Source organism: Dendrobates tinctorius, unplaced genomic scaffold, assembly GCF_039654945.1.
Source record: "Dendrobates tinctorius isolate UK_male_01 unplaced genomic scaffold, ASM3965494v1 ptg000073l, whole genome shotgun sequence".
NCBI classification, from domain to species: Eukaryota; Metazoa; Chordata; class Amphibia; order Anura; family Dendrobatidae; genus Dendrobates; species Dendrobates tinctorius.
Window position 1 is genome coordinate 37,548,184 of NW_027361741.1, and position 19,989 is coordinate 37,568,172.

Consider the following 19,989-nt stretch of genomic DNA (forward strand, 5'->3'; position numbering starts at 1 on the left):
GACACGCACCCACCCTATTAGCCAGTTGGCTCTTGTTTTGTTTAAATTTACTTATTTGATATAAGGGTGGTGTTTTCTTTGGACATGTTATACCTGTATTAAGGCTGATTTTGTTGTCCTCCTACTGCTTTGGCACCAAACTGATTTCCGCCCGCAATAGGGGCGAGGGTGTATACAGCGGAGGAGGAGCTAACCTTTTTTTCACTTAGTGTCAGCCTCCTAGCGGCAGAAGCATACACCCACAGTATCTGTGTCCCCCAATGAGCTTCTCGGAGAAAAGGATTTTATGGTGAGTTATCACAAAAATCCATGTTTTGCTTTTCTTAATCCATCCAAAGGTGGACTTGCTGGTGTGTTTTGAATCATTGTCCTGCTGCATAACCCTTTGTGCTTCAGCTTGAGGTCATGAACAGATAGCCAGACAATCTCCTTCAGGATTTTTTTTGGTAGATAACAGGATTCATGATTCCATTTACCACAGGAAATCTTTCACATCCTGAATCATTAAAAGCGCCCTAGGGCGTGGCCTAGTCAGCAATGTGAACGGACGCAGCTCAGAGCTCTCCTGCCTGCTAAATGGCTTGTGAGCTGAGGCCGCAACGTTGCTGAGCCGCTGAACACCGGAGCCAGCCAGTGGAATACCCCTGGACCCCGAGGGTGTAAGGGGATGTGTGGGGGATGCAGCGATGACCCGAAGGAGGCAGCGGGATGCCGGCACCGCTGAGGGCGGCAGGTTTCAAGATGGAGCCGAGGCGATGGAGGACGCAGAGAAGGAAAATGCAGCCTGTGCCAGGAGGATGGCGGCGGCGGCCCGCCTTGAAAGATTTGCGTGGATGGATGTGGAGGAGCGGTCTCTGCTTGAACAGGGGGAGTTGGAGGCAGGGGCAGAAGAGGAGGAAGACCAAGAGCAGGTCCAGGATGAGACCATGGTGGGAAATAGTGGTGTGTCTGAATGCCCACATGGGAGTGAAGGAGCTGGCGGTTCAGGAGATAAAGATGCCTCAGCTATCACTGAGCCCACTATAAAGGGTGTTTTTGCTGTAGTAAATTTTTGCTAAGCGACTCTTACCACATTAACTCAGCAGGTGCATGGCATTCAATCTGAGATGCTGAGCATGAGGGCTGCTATGCAAAAAGCAGATGCCAGGGAGGTGGAGGAGAGGGTTAGTACTGCAGAGGATCGAATAGTTAAACTGATGAAGGCCCAGAAACAATGTGGCAAACAATTGGCAGAGGTTACTGCCAAAAATGATGATCTGGAGAACCGCTTGTGGAGGAACAATATACGATAGTGGGAGTTCCGGAAAAAGCTGAGGGCCCTAATCCTACTGAGTTCATAGAGAATTGGCTACCCCAAAAAATTTGCGATAATGTACTCTCTAAAGTATTTGTGGTAGAAAAAGCCCATATAGTTCCAATGAGACCCCTGCCTCCCGGCGCAGCTCCTCGCACCATTTTGGCAAAGATCTTGAAATATCGTGACAGAGACATCGTTGTAAGGGGAGCCAGGAGTGCTAAAGACATGATGATTGATGGTCAGAACATCTCCATCTATTCTGATTATTCTACAGCAGTTCAGAAATTAAGAATGGGGTTTGGAGAAGTTAAAAAGAGACTGAGAGGCTTCGGCATCACATACTCTATGCTATATCCTGCCAAGCTAAGGGTGGTTGCCTTTGAGAAAGTGCATTTTTTTCAGTCCCCGGAGGAAGTCACGGAATGGATCGAATGTAACAACAAACGTTTGCGGGACTTGGGAGCTGGCTGAGGAGTGTCAGTCCTGAATGTTTTTCCTGTTCAGGAACATATCATTTTTTGGACTGGTATTCTGGACTGTCACCTGTTGGACGATGGCGCTGCGGCAAGTTATTGCAGCTTACTATGAAGATTGTTTGTTTGTTTTGAACTGTTTACTAAAGGCGGGAGGGGGAGGAGGGGTGTAGTGACTGTTAATTTATTTTATAGTCTATATAAGAGAGCGGTTTTTAGTGTGGGTAACTGTAAAGGATAGTGTAGGGGGCTGGGGTAGGCTCTTTTACCCACTCTCAGACGCTATCTCTGGGAGGGTGAAAAGGGGTCTGGAGTTGGGAGTATAAGATTGATGGGGGGAATGTTTGGGGGGAGTGTTGGGGGGCAGGGAGGGAAATGGGGGTGGTGAATGGAGGAGGGAGGGTAGACTGCGTGAACTGGAGCTCTTTTGGGTACTAATGTCCGTCGTAAGGCTATGTGCACACGGTGCGGGTCCTCCCGCGGATTTTTCCGCACGGATTTTTACTAAATCCGCAGGTCAAATGACCTGCATTTTCATGCGGATTTCTTCCTTTTATTTGCGGTTTTAATGCCGTTTTTGTGCGGTTTTCCACTGCTGTTTTCCACCTGCGGTTTTGTAGAATGGAGCAGGTGGAAAACTGCAGCAAAACCGCACAAAAGACGTGACATGCTTTTTTTTTCCCGCACAAAAACTGCGCGGAAAAATCCGCAGCATGTGCACAGTGGGGTTTTTTTTACAGAGGCTATAATGGTACTGTACAGTTCTGCTGCAGATCCGCAGTAGAAACCGCACCGTGTGCACAGACCCTAATAGTTTTTCATACAATATGGCTAGACAAATCCAAGTAATTTGGATGGAATATTTGGGGTTTTAGATCAAAAAGATTAGAGAGATCTCTGCAATGACTATTTATACTCCCATTTGGTTGAATGAGAATTTGGGTGAATTTTATAAACTGGGGGAACAAAGGGCTTGGTCACGTAGGGAGATATGCTATATGTCAGATACTTATGAATCAGGAGTTGAAGTGGTTTGAATCCTTGCAAGAAGAATTTCAGGTGCCAGATACAGACCGGTTTCTTAACCTCTTCAAGACCGCCCACAGTAGATAAACGTTGGCGCTTGCTGGGCTTTGTGCAGCGCCGACGTTTATCTACTGTCGGCGGTTTTGTGCCCCCTGGGACCCCCACATACCTTCCAACGCGGGGATCCCGGTGCGCAATGCATGCTGGGACCCCCGACGTCATCGAGACCTGATTGGTTCAGGTCCCGATGACGTCAGCGTCACAGCAGCCAATGGGAGCGATCGCTGGGAAAGCTGCTTGTTTCCCGGCGATCTCCCTCATTGTAACGCGGCTTCTCCCTCTGATCTAACACTGACAGCTGATCAGAGGTGAAGCAGCGTTATTGTGTGACTAGATCGCTGCCTGGCACAGCTGATCGCTGCCTGGCACAGCTGTGCCAGGCAGCGATCTTATCACACAGTAACGCTGCTTCACCTCTGATCATCTGTCATTGTGAGATCAGAGGAGAAGTCGCGTTATTATGTGCCAGGCAGCGATCTTGTCACATAGTAACGCTGCTTCTCCTCTGATCTCACACTGACAGATGATCAGAGGTGAAGTGGCGTTACTATGAGTCAGATCGCAGTGCAGCGATCTTGTGACAAAAATAAAAAAAAAAGTAAAAAAAAAAAATGCTAGGGCTGGGATTAAGGTTATGGGTGTGTTGGTGTTAGGTTTGTGGTTAGGGTTATGGTTAGGGCTGAGATTAGGGTTAGTTGTGTGTTGGGGTTAGGGTTGGAATTAGAATTGGGGGTTTCCACTGTTTAGGTACATCAGGGGCTCTGTAAATGCAATATGACGCCCGCAGACCATTCCATCAAAGTCTGCATTTCAGAACGTCACTACTTCCCTTCCGAGCCCCACCGTGTGCCCAAACAGTAGTTTTCTCCCACATATGGGGTACCAGCGTACTCAGGACAAATTGGACAACAACTCTTACGGTCCAATTTCTCCCGTTACCATTGTGAAAATAAAAATTGGGGGCTAAAAGATCATTTTTGTGGAAAAAAAATGATTTTTTTATTTTCACGCCTCTACATTATAAACTTTACTGAAACACTTGGGGGTTCAAAGTGCTCACCACACATCTATATAAGTTCCTTGGGGGGTCTAGTTTCCAAAATGGGGTCACTTGTGTGGGGTTTCCACTGTTTAGGTACATCAGGGGCTCTGCAAACGCGACATGACACCCACAGACCATTCCATCAAAGTCTGCATTTCAGAACGTCACTACTTCCCTTCCGAGCCCCACCGTGTGCCCAAACAGTAGTTTTCTCCAACATATGGCGTACCAGCATACTCAGGACAAATTGGACAACAACTCTTAGGGTCCAATTTCTCCTGTTACCCTTGTGAAAATAAAAATTGGGGGCTAAAAGATCATTTTTGTGGAAAAAAAATGATTTTTTTTTATTTTCACGGCTCTACATTATAAACTTTAGTGAAACACTTGGGGGTTCAAAGTGCTCAGCACACATCTAGATAAGTCCCTTGGGGGGGTCTAATTTCCAAAATGGGGTCACTTGTGGGGGGTTTCCACTGTTTAGGTACATCAGGGGCTCTCCAAATGCGACATGGCATCCGATCTCAATTCCAGCCAATTCTGCATTGAAAAAGTCAAACGGCACTCCTTCTGTTCTGAGCTCTGCCGTGTGCTCAAACAGTGGTTTAGCCCCACATACGGGGTATTGGCGTATTCGGGAGAAATTGCACAAAAAATTTAGTGGTTCATTTTCTCTTTTTACACTTGTGAAAATAAAAAAAAATGGTTTTGAAGTAAAATGTTTGTGAAAAAAAGTTAAATGTTTATTTTTTCCTTCCATATTCCATTCATTCATGTGAAGCACCTGAAGGGTTAATAAACTTCTTGAATGTGGTTTTGAGTACATTGAGAGGTGCAGTTTTTAGAATGGTGTCAATTTTGGGTATTTTCTGTCATATTGACCCCCCAAACTCACTTCAAATGTGAGGTGGTCCCTAAAAAAAATGGTGTTGCAAATTTTGTTGTAAAAATGAGAAATCGCTGGTCAACTTTTAACCCTTATAACTTCCTAAAAAAAAAAAAATTGTTTCCAAAATTGTGCAGATGTAAAGTAGACATGTGGGAAATGTTATTTATTAACTATTTTGTGCGATATCACTCTCTGATTTAAGGGCATAAAAATTAAAAGTTTGAAAATTGCAAAATTTTCTAAATTTTTGCCAAATTTTGATTTTTTGAACAAATAAGTGCAGATCATATCTAAAATTTTTTACCACCATCATGAAGTACAATATGTCACGAGAAAACAATGTCAGAATCAGCAGGATCCGTTGAAGCGTTCTAGAGTTATGACCTCATAAAGTGACACTGGTCAGAATTGAAAAAATTGGCCCGGTCACGAAGGCAAAAACAGGCTCGGGTGCGAAGGGGTTAATATATGAGGGTCCAGCGTGCCTATAGGCAGCAGAGACGAGTAAGTGGTAAGGGTGCAGAAAGATAGTGTTAGACTACATTTGTATGGACGGGACCACAAGAGGGGTTATTTCCACGATCTATGAGGACCTGCTACAGTTGTGGCCAAAAGTATTGACACCCCTGCAATTCTGTCAGATAATACTCAGTTTCTTCCTGAAAATGATTGCAAACACAAATTCTTTGGTATTATTATCTTCATTTAATTTCTTAAATGAAAAAACACAAAAAGAATTGTCCTAAAGCCAAATTGGATATAATTCCACACCAAACATAAAAAAGAGGGTGAACAGGGCAAAATGTGAAATATTGATGTTAAGGGAAGGGAAAGAAAGTCAGGGAAGAGAGTAGGGATCCCGATAATGAAATCCTCACTAAAGTATTTGGGCATACAAATTGGGAGATCCCCAGGTCAGGTATATGCGCTGAATTATGGACGCCTCATAGACAAAATTGAAAAAGAATTGGAGAGGTGGAAAGGGCTACCGCTGTCGTTCTTGGGGAGATGCCATCTCTTGAAAATGGTGAGTTTTGCCAGACTGTTATATCCCATGCAAACCATACCCCTTCTGATCAAACATGTAGATTGTAACAGAATTAACAGGGCTTTCTCAAAGTTTATTTGGGGGGGCAAAAAGCCGAGACTACGAGCCAGAATACTGATGGGTCATAAAGATAGAGGGGGGGTAGGTCTACCCCATGCGCGTGGTTATAATTTGACTTGTCTGACACGCCATATAATTGATTGGATAAAGGGCACATCGAGCTATTCAGATAACGCTCTGGAATCCCAACTGTGCAAACCGTGAGATAAAGTTTCGCTACTGCACGCTTCCTTGAGTGGGGTGCCGAGCGAAGTCAAACACTCATTGATTTTTAGAGACACGCTCATGACCTGGAAGGCGGTGAGGAAGAAATTCAAATTGTCTTGGTCAATTTCCAAACACCTGAACATATGGGCACACACAGATTTCAAGTTAGGACGTGAGAATGCTTTGTTTGAGGAGTGGAAGAGGAAGGGCGTGAGAAACGTGGGTGACCTGTTACATGAGGCGGAAGGCAGGTGGTTGAAGGGGGCAGAAGTAATAGAGAAATTCAGTATCAAAGAGTCTCAAATCCTCCAATATAACCAAGTGAAATTTCACATTATGGGAAAACTTCGGGAGGTGACCAAAGAAATAGGGACTAACGAATTTGACACAATGACCAAATGGGACATACAGGATGTGAATATCTCAAAAATATATAGTTATGCAAGGGAAATCCTGTTACCATCAGGGTCAGACAAAATGTGTAGCTGTTGGACTCGAGAATTACACTCAGAGGATGTGATGGAATGTGTCTTGGAGGGCTGGGGAAGAGTAAGGAAACACAACATCTCCGAAAAATGGAGAGACAGCCAATTTCGAATTACGCACAGCCTAGTGCTTGGTTTTAACATTCCTCCTTCAGCAAATTGCCCAAACAGAAGAGTGAAATGCCCTAAATGTCAGAAAGAGAGAACTGACATGATCCAGGGGATGTGGCACTGTCAATATACACAGAATTTTTGGGCGATGGTACAGAGGCTCACCGAGGAAATTTGTGGGGTTAAGGTGAAACTTGAACCCATATGTTGGATACTGCACCATATGGGAAATAGAGGGAGGGAAGAGAGTGTTCCTAAATTATTTCATGTCATAGCATTACTGGCCAAACGATTAATCCTGAGGAACTGGCTAACGCAGACACTCCCAGACGGAAAAGATATGATACTGGGCCTTAAAAAAGCATTGGACATTGATAAAAGAGAGGCGATAAGAAACAAAGACAGGGAAACAGCTAAATTCTTGGGAAAATGGAGGAGGTTTATTGAGAACAAAATGACAAAAGATGAAAGGATAGAGGTAATGAACCCATTTATACACTCGAACTGGTATTTACTCGAGAGCATAGGGGGAACGTTGGGGAATCTGAAGGTCTGAAACTATGTGAATGAACACATGCCTGAAATGAGGAGGGGGGACCTGGGCTGCGCGTAAACATGATTTTAATTTCTTCATTATTTTGGGGGGTTTGTTATTATGGGGATTCGATCACATACTGCCTTTATCTGTGAGATAATATGTAAGTTTACAGAAATGTTCAACTGTATGAAAAACTTGAAAATTTAATAAAAATGATTTTGGAAAAAAAAAAAAGAGCGTGAACAAAAGTATTGGCACTGTTCGAAAAATCATGTGATGCTTCTCTAATTTGTTTAATTAACAGCATCTGTAACTTACCTGTGGCACCTAACAGGTGTTGGCAATAACTAAATCACACTTGCAGCCAGTTGATATGGATTAAAGTTGACTCAACCTCTGTCCTGTGTCCTTGTGTGTACCACATTGAGCATGGAGAAAAGAAAGAAGACCAAAGAACTGTCCGAGGACTTGAGAAACCAAATTGTGAGGAAGCATGAGCAATCTCAAGGCTAGAAGTCCATCTCCAAAGACCAGAATGTTCCTGTGTCTACCGTGCGCAGTGTCATCAAGAAGTTTAAAGCCCATGGCACTGTGGCTAACCTCCCTAGATGTGGACGGAAAAGAAAAATTGACAAGAGATTTCAACGCAAGATTGTGCGGATGTTGGATAAAGAACCTCGACTAACATCCAAACAAGTTCAAGCTGCCCTGCAGTCCGAGGGTACAACAGTGTCAACCCGTACTGTCCGTCGGCGTCTGAATGAAAAGGGACTGTATGGTAGGAGACCCAGGAAGACCCCACTTCTTACCCCGAGACATAAAAAAGCCAGGCTGGAGTTTGCCAAAACTTACCTGAAAAAGCCTAAAACGTTTTGGAAGAATGTTCTCTGGACAGATGAGACAAAAGTAGAGCTTTTTGGGCAAAGGCATCAACATAGAGTTTACAGGAGAAAAAAGAGGCATTCAAAGAAAAGAACACGGTCCCTACAGTCAAACATGGTGGAGGTTCCCTGATGTTTTGGGGTTGCTTTGCTGCCTCTGGCACTGGACTGCTTGACCGTGTGCATGGCTTTATGAAGTCTGAAGACTACCAACAAATTTTGCAGCATAATGTAGGGCCCAGTGTGAGAAATCTGGGTCTCCCTCAGAGGTCATGGGTCTTCCAGCAGGACAATGACCCAAAACACACTTCAAAAAGCACTAGAAAATGGTTTGAGAGAAAGCGCTGGAGACTTCTATGGGATTCAGGTCTGGACTCATTGCTGGCCACCTTAGAACACCTGTGGAGAGATCTAAAAATGGCAGTTTGGAGAAGGCACCCTTCAAATATCAGGAACCTGGAGCAGTTTGCCAAAGAAGAATGGTCTAAAATTCCAGCAGAGCATTGTAAGAAACTCATTGATGGTTACCGGAAGCAGTTATTTTGGCTAAAGGTTGTGCAACCAAGTATTAGGCTGAGGGTGCTAATACTTTTGTCTGGCCCATTTTTGGAGTTTTGTGTGAAATGATCAATGTTTTGCTTTTTGCTTCATTCTCTTGTGTTTTTTCATTTAAGACAAATGTTCTGAAATTGTCATTATGTGGGCCCGGGCGGTTGCCGCAATTGTATATCATTCACAGAACTTACAAGTCACCTGAGTTTCTTCACAGGGTTGGGTTGAGAAGAACTTCTGAATGTCCGAGATGTATGAGTGAGGGTTCGGGCATTTTGCATATGTTGTGGGAATGTCTGAGACTACAAGCTTTTTGGGTTGTGGTGATTAGACTGATTGAAGGGAGGTATGAATGTGTAGTGCCTAGGACTCCGTTAGTATGTGTGTTGGGGTATGTTGAAGAAATTGGAATGAATAATTCAAGGAGGGTGGCTGTGGCTAGGCTGCTTATTCGTGGCCAGAAAGTTATTTGCAAGGTGTTGGATCAGGGCCGAGCCACCCTCTAGAAAAGAATTCATTCAGCAAGTGGATTATACAGTTTGTATGGAAGAAAGTATTTATTGGAGATGGAATGCTGTAAAAAAAAAGTTCGAACAAATTTGGGCATCATGGTTGAGGTTAATGTAAAGGGGGGTATATAGACATTTGAGTTATACTAGAGATTGTCTAAAGAATCCTAGATCCCTATTTTAGCTGTACATTCTGGTATTAATAATAATAATCTTTATTTTTATATAGCGCTAACAAATTCCGCAGCGCTTTACAGTTTGCACACATCATCGTCACTGTCACCGATGGGGCTCACAATCTAAATTCCCTATCAGTATGTCTTTGGAATGTGGGAGGAAACCGGAGTGCCCGGAGGAAACCCACGCAAACACGGGGAGAACATACATCCTTGCAGATGTTGTCCTTGGTGGGATTCGAACCCAGGACCCCAGCGCTGCAAGGCTGCAGCGCTAACCACTGAGCCACCGTGCCACCCATAAGTGTGTATTGCAATGTTTGTATTTGGGTACCCACAGGAAGGAGTACAACGTGATTGCTGTCTACAAAGAGGTGGGGGGGGGAGGGTGTTTAACATAAATTTCAAAAAGGAATATAATTTTCAAAATGCCTAATTGTATGCTATTTGGTATATGTTGTAATTGTTAATTTTTTTTTGCTGAATAAAAATCATCAGAGTTACAAAAAAAAAAAAAAAAAAAGCGCCCTATACCAATCCACCATATTTTACTGTTGGTATGATATTCCTTTTCTGAAATGCTGTGTTACTTCCACGCCATTTGTAATGGGACATACACCTCCCAAAAAGTTCAACTTTTGTGTCATCAGTCCACAAAGTATTCTCCCAAAAGTCTTGTGGATCATCAAGATGTTTTCTGGCAAAACTGAGACAAGCATTTGTGTTCTTATTGCACAGCAGATGTTTTCGCCATGCAGGCGATTTTTGCCCAGTCTTTTTCTTATGTTGGAGTCATGAAAACTGACCTTAAATGAGACAAGTGAGACCTGCAGTTCTTTGGATGTTGTTGTGGGATCTTTTGTGAGATCTTGGGCTAATTTTGGTAGGCCAGCCACCACTTTTCCTTGTTTTTGCCTTTTGTGGATAATAGCTCTAACTTTGGATCGCTGGAGTCCCAAAGCTATTGAAATGGCTTTATAACATTTTCCAGACTGATAGATCTCAATTACTTTGTTTCTTATTTGTTCCACAATTTCTTTGGGTCGCAGCGTGATGCCTACCTTTTGAGTATCTTTTGGTCTACTTCACTTTGCCAGGGAGGTCCTATGTAAGTGATTTCTTGAGAACAGGTGTGGCGGTAATTAGGCCTGGGTGTGGCTTGGGAATTTGAACGCCGCTTCCCAAAGATGTGATAAACCACGCTTAATTTATGTTTTGAAGGGGAGGGTCAATCATTTTTTCAGGGGCCTGTAGGTTTGGATGTCTTTTTCCTTATTAGTAAATACATTCATTTAAAAACTGCATTTTGTGTTATCGTTCTCTAAAATTTAAATTTGTTTGGTCATCTGAAACATTTAGGTGTGACAAACATGCAAAGGAATTAGAAACCAGAAAGGGGGCAAACAATTTTTCACACTCACTGTATGTTCTGCCTTATGTTAAAAGTGTAAGTTATTTTACTTGTAGTTTCCCAACCTCTTTCGAGTCATGGTCACATTATGTCTTTTAAAGGCTTGGCTTCAATGGAAAGAGATGCATTTGCTTATTGAGGAAGACAAGGTGAAAGAGGAGAAGGCAATTGAACATCATCGGTTCTGTAAACTGCAGGAAGCAGTTCGAGCTTGGCTGCTGTACCTACATTATCGTCAGCAAAAGAAGCGGCAGCATGGTAAGAATGGCCACAATTTCATGTGTTAAGTCACTTCATTTTTCTTAAAGGGGTTCACCGGGAATAGATAAAAAAAAATATCAATAGTAAATGTCATCCCATAAATGGATACCTAAATTATACTTTTAAATGGCAAATTACATTTCCTTTAGTTGTTTAGTTTGTTCTCGTACGGAAGAACCCATGTTTTGAGCAAATATTTGCCTAACTTAACGAAGGCCATTTACCAAATTTTTCAGGTTGATCTTGACACATGACATAATCGTGGCTGCAGAGTGGAATAGAACTTTTTTGATTCCTTTTAATATCCCCTCTCCGTTAGTGAAAGATATTTCCAATCAAAGTTTTGGCACCTATGAGTTAACTTTAGTTAAATGAGTATTCCCATCTCCAAGATCCTATCCTAATATCTGGAAGGTGTAATAATATTAATATTAGCAAATACCTCTAATTAGAAAATTAGTATAGTTCTTCAGATTCGCTATGTAGCTTACCTCATGTAGGGCATTGCATTAGCTTAGGTATGGTTCCGACCACTCATATAGTTAGAGTTACTTAGCTCTTACTGGTCATGACCATGGATACCTAAACTACTGCAATGCCATAAATGAGGTAAGTGACATAGCAAATCTGAAAAATTATACAAATTTTTTTAATTGGAGTCATTTGCTAATATTACACCTACAACATTTTGAGATTGCATTTTTGAGATGGGAATACCTCTTGAAGTCCAAGTGGGTGTTATCAGATAGTTTTTCCTGGGGGGGGGTTGCTTCTGCATCCTGTGTGACACTGACCAATCATAAGCAGGCAGCAACATAGAACTGCATAAGGACCTGTGATGATGTCATCAGGGTCACACAGGTCCTATCATCTGGATTGTGCTGCCTAAAAAAAAAAACTTTTATTTTGCTCTGCAGCCGCTATTGTATCGCATGTCCAGCTCAACACACAAAAATTGGTGAAAGGACTTCTTTAGGCTAGCACATGCCAGCAACATTGGATCTGTACATTTGGGGATAGCTTTGAGTTTTATATTTATTTTTTCTGATTTTGATAAATTTATCTTGCAGTTTATTTTGGCCTTCTATATTTATATAAGGTGCATGCATTAATCATGTTAATTATGTCAATTCTATCTAATTTTGAAGCACTAGCCATGTGCTTGCATCGTGAACATCTCATTCACCGATATTTCTCGTTGTGGTCCCTTGAAATGGAGAAAGTCAGGAGAATGCAAGCAAAACAGGAATGCTGTGAATCTTTGGCACGTCACTTTATTCTTCGAAGAGTGTTTAACCACTGGAGACACTGAATCCTTTCTGTTAATGTGCTCTACAATAGTGTAGTAAAAGCAGCTTCATGTATTTCTGCAGTTACATATGTGATACTGATTAATGCTGTTTCACATGTAAAATTTCAATACTTAAAAATGGAAAATTGGGGTATTTATGTATCTTGATTACCTGCTTGATACCATTTCTGTAATGTATTTCTTTACAGGCGTTTTGTATCTCACAGCTGTATACTATTTATTTATATCTGTGTATTATCTGAACACATTTTACAAAGCTTAATGGGAAGGACAAATCTTGCAAAGCTGAGGCTTGCCACGACTTGAATATATGGCTGATTTTATTAGTAATGCGTGCTTATATTATGTTTTATATAATTATTATCTTTACATTGGTTTCCATCTGAAGTCCCCTTAACTGTGCCATAGACATGCAACTCGGCTCAGAAGAAGCCAATTTACAAAACGTAGCCAAGGACCATTACAGATACCACCTCTTGGTAATATTGTCTTATAAAGCATGGTGCATATTAATTGATGATTCAAGTAGCTACTACTTAAGAATTTCTATTTTTGCAGAAGTCTGGCTGTCATGCGTTTAAGAAGAATATCTTCTTGGTACAGTTTAAACAGCACAAAAAGCTACAGGCTTCCCATCACTACAACTGTTCAGTAAGTAAAAAAAACAACTCCTTTAATGATTCGAAGGGGTCCTGTAGGCGTATGATCTTGATTAACTATCCCTGAGTTAGGTAAGTGCACAACTCTGTTCAATATGTGGGGACGGAGTTGCTGCCAGGTATGGCAGGTCAGCTGCTAGTTATTTATTGGAGGGGTTGTCAAACCCCCACTGATCTAATATTAACCCCTTCATGACCAAGCCTATTTTGACCTTAATGACCAGGCCATTTTTTGCAATTCTGACCAGTGTCCCTTTATGAGGTAATAACTCAGGAACGCTTCAACGGATCCTAGCGATTCTGAGATTTTTTCGTGACATATTGGGCTTCATGTTAGTGGTAAATTTAGGTTGATAATTTTTGCGTTTATTTGTCAAAAAATCAGAAATTTGGCGAAAACTTAGAAAATTTTGTAATTTTCAAATTTTGAATTTTTATTCTGTTAAACCTGAGAGTTATGTGACACAAAATAGTTACTAAATAACATTTCCCACATGTCTACATTACATCAGCACAATTTTGGAAACAAAATATTTTTTTGTTAGGAAGTTATAAGGGTTAAAATTTGACCAGCGATTTCTCATTTTTACAATAAAATTTACAAAACCATTTTTTTTAGGGACCACCTCACATTTGAAGTCACTTTGAGGGGTCTATATGGCAGAAAATACCCAAAAGTTACACCATTCTAAAAACTGCACCCCTCAAGCTACTCAAAACTACATTCAAGAAGATTATTAACCCTTCTGGTGTTTCACAGGAACTAAAGCAATGTGGAAAGAAAAAATGAACATTTTAATTTTTCCGACAAATTTTCTTTTAGCATCAATTTTTTCATTTTCACATGGGTAACAGGATAAAATGGATCCTAAAATTTGTTGGGTAATTTCTGCTGAGTGCAACGATACCTCATATGTGGTCATAAACCACTGTTTGGGCGCACGGCACAGCTCAGAAGGGAAGGAGCGCCTTTGACTTTTTGAATGGAAAATTAGCTCCAATCGTTATCGGACACCATGTCGCATTTGGAGAGCCCCTGTGTGCCTAAACATTGGAGCTCCCCCAGAAGTGACCCCATTTTGGAAACTAGACCCCCTAAGGAACTTATCTAGATGTGTAGGGAGCACTTTGAACCCCCAAGTGCTTCACAAAAGTTTATAACACAGAGCAGTGAAAATAAAAAATAATTTTTTTTCCTCAAAAATGATTTTTAGCACACTATTTTTAATTTTCACAAGGCTAACAGGAGAAATTGGACCACAAATCTTGTTGTCCAGTTTGTCCTAAGTACGCTGGTACCCCATATGTGGGGGGGAACCACTGTTTGGGCACACGGCAGGGCTCAGAAGGGAAGGAGCGCCATTTGATTTTTTGAAATGCAAATTACTTCCAATTGTTAGCGGACACCATGTCGTGTTTGGAGAGCCCCTGTGTGCCTAAACATTGGAGCTCCCCACACATGACCCCATTTTGGAAACTAGACCCCCTAAGGAACTTATCTAGATGTGTGGTGAGCACCTTGAACCCTCAATTGCTTCACAAAAGTTTATGACGCAGAGCCGTGAAAATAAAAAAAAATTTTTTTTCCTCAAAATTTTTTATTTTCACAAGGGTACCAGGATAAATTAGACCCCAAAATTTGTTGTCCAGTTTGTCCTGAGTACGCTGGTACCCCACATGTGGGGGGGAACCACTGTTTGGGCACACGTCGCGGCTCGGAAGGGAAGTAGTGACATTTTGAAATGCTGACTTTGATGGAATGGTCTGCGGGCATCATGTTACATTTGCAGAGCCCCTGATGTACCTAAACTGTGGAACCCCCCCACAAGTGACCCCATTTTGGAGACTAGACCCCCAAAGGAACTTATCTAGATGTGCGGTGAGCACCTTGAACCCCCAAGCGCTTCACAGAAGTTTATAACGCAGAGCCGTGAAAATAAAAAATATTTTTTTTCCTCAAAAAAAAAAAATGATTTTTAGCCAGCAATTTTTTTTTCACAGGGGTAGCAGGATAAATTGGACCCCAAAAGTTGTTGTCCAGTTTGTCCTGAGTACACTGATACCTCATATGTGGGTGGGGACCACTGTTTGGGTACACGTCGGGGCTCGGAAGGGAAGTAGTGACATTATGAAATGCTGACTTTGATGGAATGGTCTGCGGGCATCATGTTACATTTGCAGAACCCCTGATGTACCTAAACTGTGGAACCCCCCCACAAGTGACCCCATTTTGGAAACTAGACCCCCCAAGGAACTTATCTAGATGTGTGGTGAGCACCTTGAACCCCCAAGTGCTTCACAGAAGTTTATAACGCAGAGACGTTAAAATAAAAAATATTTTTTTTCCTCAAAAAAATGATTTTTAGCCAGCAATTTTTTTTTTTCACAAGGGTAGCAGGATAAATTGGACCCCAAAAGTTGCTGTACAGTTTGTCCTGAGTACGCTGGTGCCCCATATATGGGGGGGAACTATTGTTTGGGCACACGTAAGGGCTCGGAATGGAAGTAGTGGCGTTTTGAAATGCAGACTTTGATGGAATGGTCTGCGGTCGTCATTACGTTTGCAGAGCCCCTGATGTGCCTAAACAATAGAAACCCCCCACAAGTGACCCCATTTTGGAAACTAGACCTCCCAAGTAACTTATCTAGATGCCTGGTGAGCACTTTGGACCGCCAAGTGCTTCACAGAAGTTTATAACGCAGAGACGTGAAAATAAAAAAAATAAAAATTTTCCACAAAAATATTTTTTTAGCCCCCAATTTTTTTTATTTTCCCAAGGGTACCAGGAGAAATAAGACCCCCAAAGTTGTTGTGCAATTTTTCTTGAGTACGCTGATACCCCATATGTTGGGGTAAACCACTGTTTGGGCACACGGACGGGGCTTGGAAGGGAGGGAGCACCGTTTAACTTTTTGAATGCAAAATTGGCTGGAATCAATGGTTGCACCATGTCGCGTTTGGAGACCCCTGATGTGCCTAAACAGTGGAAACCCCTCAATTCTAACTCCAGCCCTAACCCCAACACATCCCTAACCCTAATTCCAACCCTAACCCTAACTCCAACCCTAACCCCAACATACCCCTAACCCTAATCCCAACTCTAACCATAACCCTAACCACAACCCTAACCCTCTTTCCAACCCTAACCCTCTTTCCAACCCTAACCCTCTTTCCAACCCTAACCCTCTTTCCAACCCTAACCCTCTTTCCAACCCTAACCCTAATGGAAAAATAAAAATATTTTCTTTATTTTATTAGTTCTGCCTACCTATGGGGGTGATAATCGGGGGGGTTTATTTACTTTTTCTTTCATTTTGATCACTGTGAGAGTGATCAAAATGAAAGAATGGAATCTGCAGCCGGCAGATCCGGGCGGGCGCACTGCGCATGCGCCCGCCATTTTCCAAGATGGCGGCGCCCATCATCCGGACCCGAGGAACACCGGGAGGGACGGGGGGACTCAGGAGGTACCGGGGGGGGTGAGGGGGGATTGGAGGCTGGCGGGGAGCAGAGGGAATGGGAGGGGGGCAGATGATGACAGCGGCGGCAGATCGCCGCTGTCATTCAGTTGCGGGGGGGCGATCGCCGGTGGGGGGGGTGGAATCGGTGTCTCCAGCCATGTCCGATGCTACAGCAGCGTCAGACATGGCTGGATTGTAATATTTCATCAATTTTCATTGATGAAATATTACTATCGCTCTGATTGGCTGTTTCACTTTTAACAGCCAATCAGAGCGATCGTAGCCACGTGGGGGCGAAGCCACGCCCCCTGTGGTGAATTACAAAGCCCCCTGTATCTGCGGGTCGGGTGACCTTTCAGTGACCTAGGTCACCCGACCCGCAGGGGAGCTTTAAAGTCATGACGCCACATAGGCGTCACTGGTCAGATTTGAACCAGGTTTCATGACGCCTATGTGGCGTCATTGGTCGTGAAGGGGTTAATGACCTATCCTAATAGGTCATAAGTATCACATGCAAGATGAATGCTTATAACTTCTGAAAATTTGAATAGTTTGTTAACGCTTTACTGACATATGACCTATAGTTACATCGTATGGCAGCTCCCTGAATTTGATGAGGGCTCAGGAACTGACTTTGCATCTTTGCTGTCAGTTGTTGGATGCATTTCTCAACCATCATGTACCTCCAGCAGCATCATGTGGATTGGAGCTCCACCTATACAGTTGGCCAAAAAAAAGTATTTAGTCAGCCACCAAGTATGCAAGTTCTCTCTCTTAATAACTCCTTCATGACAGCCAATACGTCTTTTTACTGACCTGAGATATAAGAGAATATCATCCCTATACAGGTGACAATCCAGCAGCTTTCGGCAGTCCACTATATCTGACAACTTCCTGTATCACAAATGATCGGTGTTGGCACTGTCGATATCTGTTTAACACCTTAGTTGCTGCTGTCAAAAGTGACTACATCAAATAAATGGTTAATAGATTGTGGGGGCTTGCACTTTAATCCAATTGATACACCAAGATCATGATTGTGTGGTCCTGATGTTTGCCATAGCTGTTCATGGCCAAACAGCGGCCTTAGAGTATCCCGGCTCTAGCGGTCAGTTCAGAAGTTAGTGACATTTAGGTGGTAAACAAACGCTTTTCTCTTTCGTCTCACTGGGGGGGACAGAAACCGTGGGTGTGTGCTGCTGTCACTAGGAGGTTGACACTATGCATGAAAAAAAGTTAACTCCGCCTCCACAGTATACACCCCTCCGACAAGCTGTAGGACAATCAGTTTTGCTTAGTGTCAACAGGAGGTGGACAGGGGTCTCTCGCAGACACATGCCTACCTCAATGTGCGTCGTTGCTTTTCCGGTAACCATGGAGGGATACAGAGTAGAGCTGCTGCATCTGTACGGCATGTACTGCCACCCTGTATCCTCATGAATCCAAATCAAATCAATCAAATTTATTATCGCCAAGTACATATTACATATATACAAGGAATTCTTTGTGGCAAAGAGGCAGCATAATATATAACAACAGATACAACAAGTAACATCTAACAAGACAGATACAGTATATAGTCTACACATGACGATTTAATTGTTGAACAGAGAGTGGATAGAAGCTGTTCATATGGCGGTTGGTACTGCATTTGGGGACTCTGAAGCGACGTCCTGAAGGGAGTAGTTGGAATGAGGAGTGTCCCGGGTGAGAGGGATCGGATGAAATTTTCAATGCGTGGGATCGAATACTCTTATCATAAAGATCCTGGATTTTAGGCAGGGGGGAGCCTATAATTCTCTCTGCTGTTCTGAAAGTCCTTTGTAAGCGGAGTTTGTCATGCGCAGTGGCTCCCCCCATACCAGACTATCAGAGAGGAACAAATCACAGATCTGATGACAGCATTAAAGAATAAGATCAGCAGATTCTTAGACAAACCATATCTTTTCAGCTGACGCAGGAAGAACATCCTCTGTTGTGCTTTTCTTATAACAGCATCCACGTTTTTCCCCCATTTAAGATCATGAGAGATGATAACACCAAGGAATTTGGTCTCTGTGACCCTAAGAACCACTTCGTCATGGATGTAGATTGGAAGTATCTCATGTTGATCTTTCCTAAAATCCACAACCATCTCAGCAGTTTTTTTTAGTGTTGAGTACAAGATTATTGGCTTTACACCAGTCACATATTCTTTCCACCTCACTCCGATACAAGTCTTCAGCATTTCCCCTGATGAGACCAATCAGTGTCATATCATCGGCAAATTTCAAGATTTTTACGGAGTCTGCTGAAGAGATGCAATCATTCGTATAGAGAGAAAACAGTAACGGGGACAAAACACACCCCTGAGGTGCCCCGATGTTTGTGACCAAGGTGTCCGAAGTGAATGGTCCAACTTTTACACTCTGTATCCTGGCTGTCAGGAAGTTATAAATCCACAAGCATAAGTTGAGAGGGACTCCAAGAGCTACCATTTTCTTATGAAGTAAATTCGGATCAATGGTATTGAACGCTGAGCTAAAGTCCATGAAAAGAATCCGGACATATGAGTGCCGCTCATCTGTATGATCCAAAATGTACTTCAGTGCCAGATTGACAGTGTCGTTTGCCGAACGATTCTCCTTATAGGCAAACTGAAGCGGGTCCCATAGCTTCTGCGTGAATTTTATCAGGTGGGACATCATAATTCTTTCGAAGACTTTCATAGCTACAGATGTGAGTGCTACTGGTCTATAGTCGTTCAACTCAGAGGATCCCACTTTCTTGGGGACAGGGATAATTGTGGAATTTTTCCAACACTGAGGTACAACGCACTCTTTCAGTGACACATTGTATATATTTGTCAGTATAGGGGCAAGCTGGGTAGCACATACTTTCAGACACATTGGAGATACACCATCAGGGCCAGGTGCCTTTTTGACCTTAAGTCCCTTCAGGATGCGTATCACTTCTGCCTCGGAGATCACTACTTGGGTGTTGCACAATGAATGATCTTTATATGAACAGACTGAGGAGCTTAGAGATGAATAGCCACTGTGTGTAGAGCTTGCCTCAAATCTGCAGTAGAATTCATTTAACTCTGCTGCCAGACTTCTGCTGGGGTTCACTATAGTGGGGTGGCTTTTATAATTGGTGACCTCTTTTAATCCTCTCCATGCAGATCTAGTATCTTTTGATGAGAACCTTTCCTCCAGAATCTTTGCATACTCGTGTTTGGCTAACTTGATCTCTTTAGATAGCGAGTTCCTAAGTTTCTTGAATTCAGTAATATCGCCTGCTTTATAAGCCTCCTCTTTTCTCTTACGGATCAACCTGACTTTATTTGTAAACCACGGCTTGTTGTTTCCCCGAAAGTGGACAGATTTGGATGGAATAAACGTGTCTTCACAAAAACGGATATATGAGGACACTGCATCAAACCCATTCATCCACACCCGAGCATGTTTCCTGGAATACCTCCCAGTCCGTGCATTCAAAGCATGCTTGCAGTTGCAATTTTGCCTCCTCAGACCATGTCTTCTTTGTAT

At 42.7% G+C, this 19,989-nt stretch overlaps 1 protein-coding gene across 1 annotated transcript in view; it reads left to right on the forward strand.

Annotated features, from left to right (window-relative positions):
• Nucleotides 1–19,989, forward strand: part of SFI1 (SFI1 centrin binding protein) — a 143,594-nt gene that overhangs the window by 37,963 nt on the left and 85,642 nt on the right. The window contains exons 8-11 of the mRNA XM_073582807.1: nt 10,867–11,023; nt 12,175–12,336; nt 12,747–12,817; nt 12,897–12,989. Coding sequence (XP_073438908.1) covers nt 10,867–11,023; nt 12,175–12,336; nt 12,747–12,817; nt 12,897–12,989 — 483 coding nt within the window. The remainder of the gene's footprint in view (nt 1–10,866; nt 11,024–12,174; nt 12,337–12,746; nt 12,818–12,896; nt 12,990–19,989) is intronic.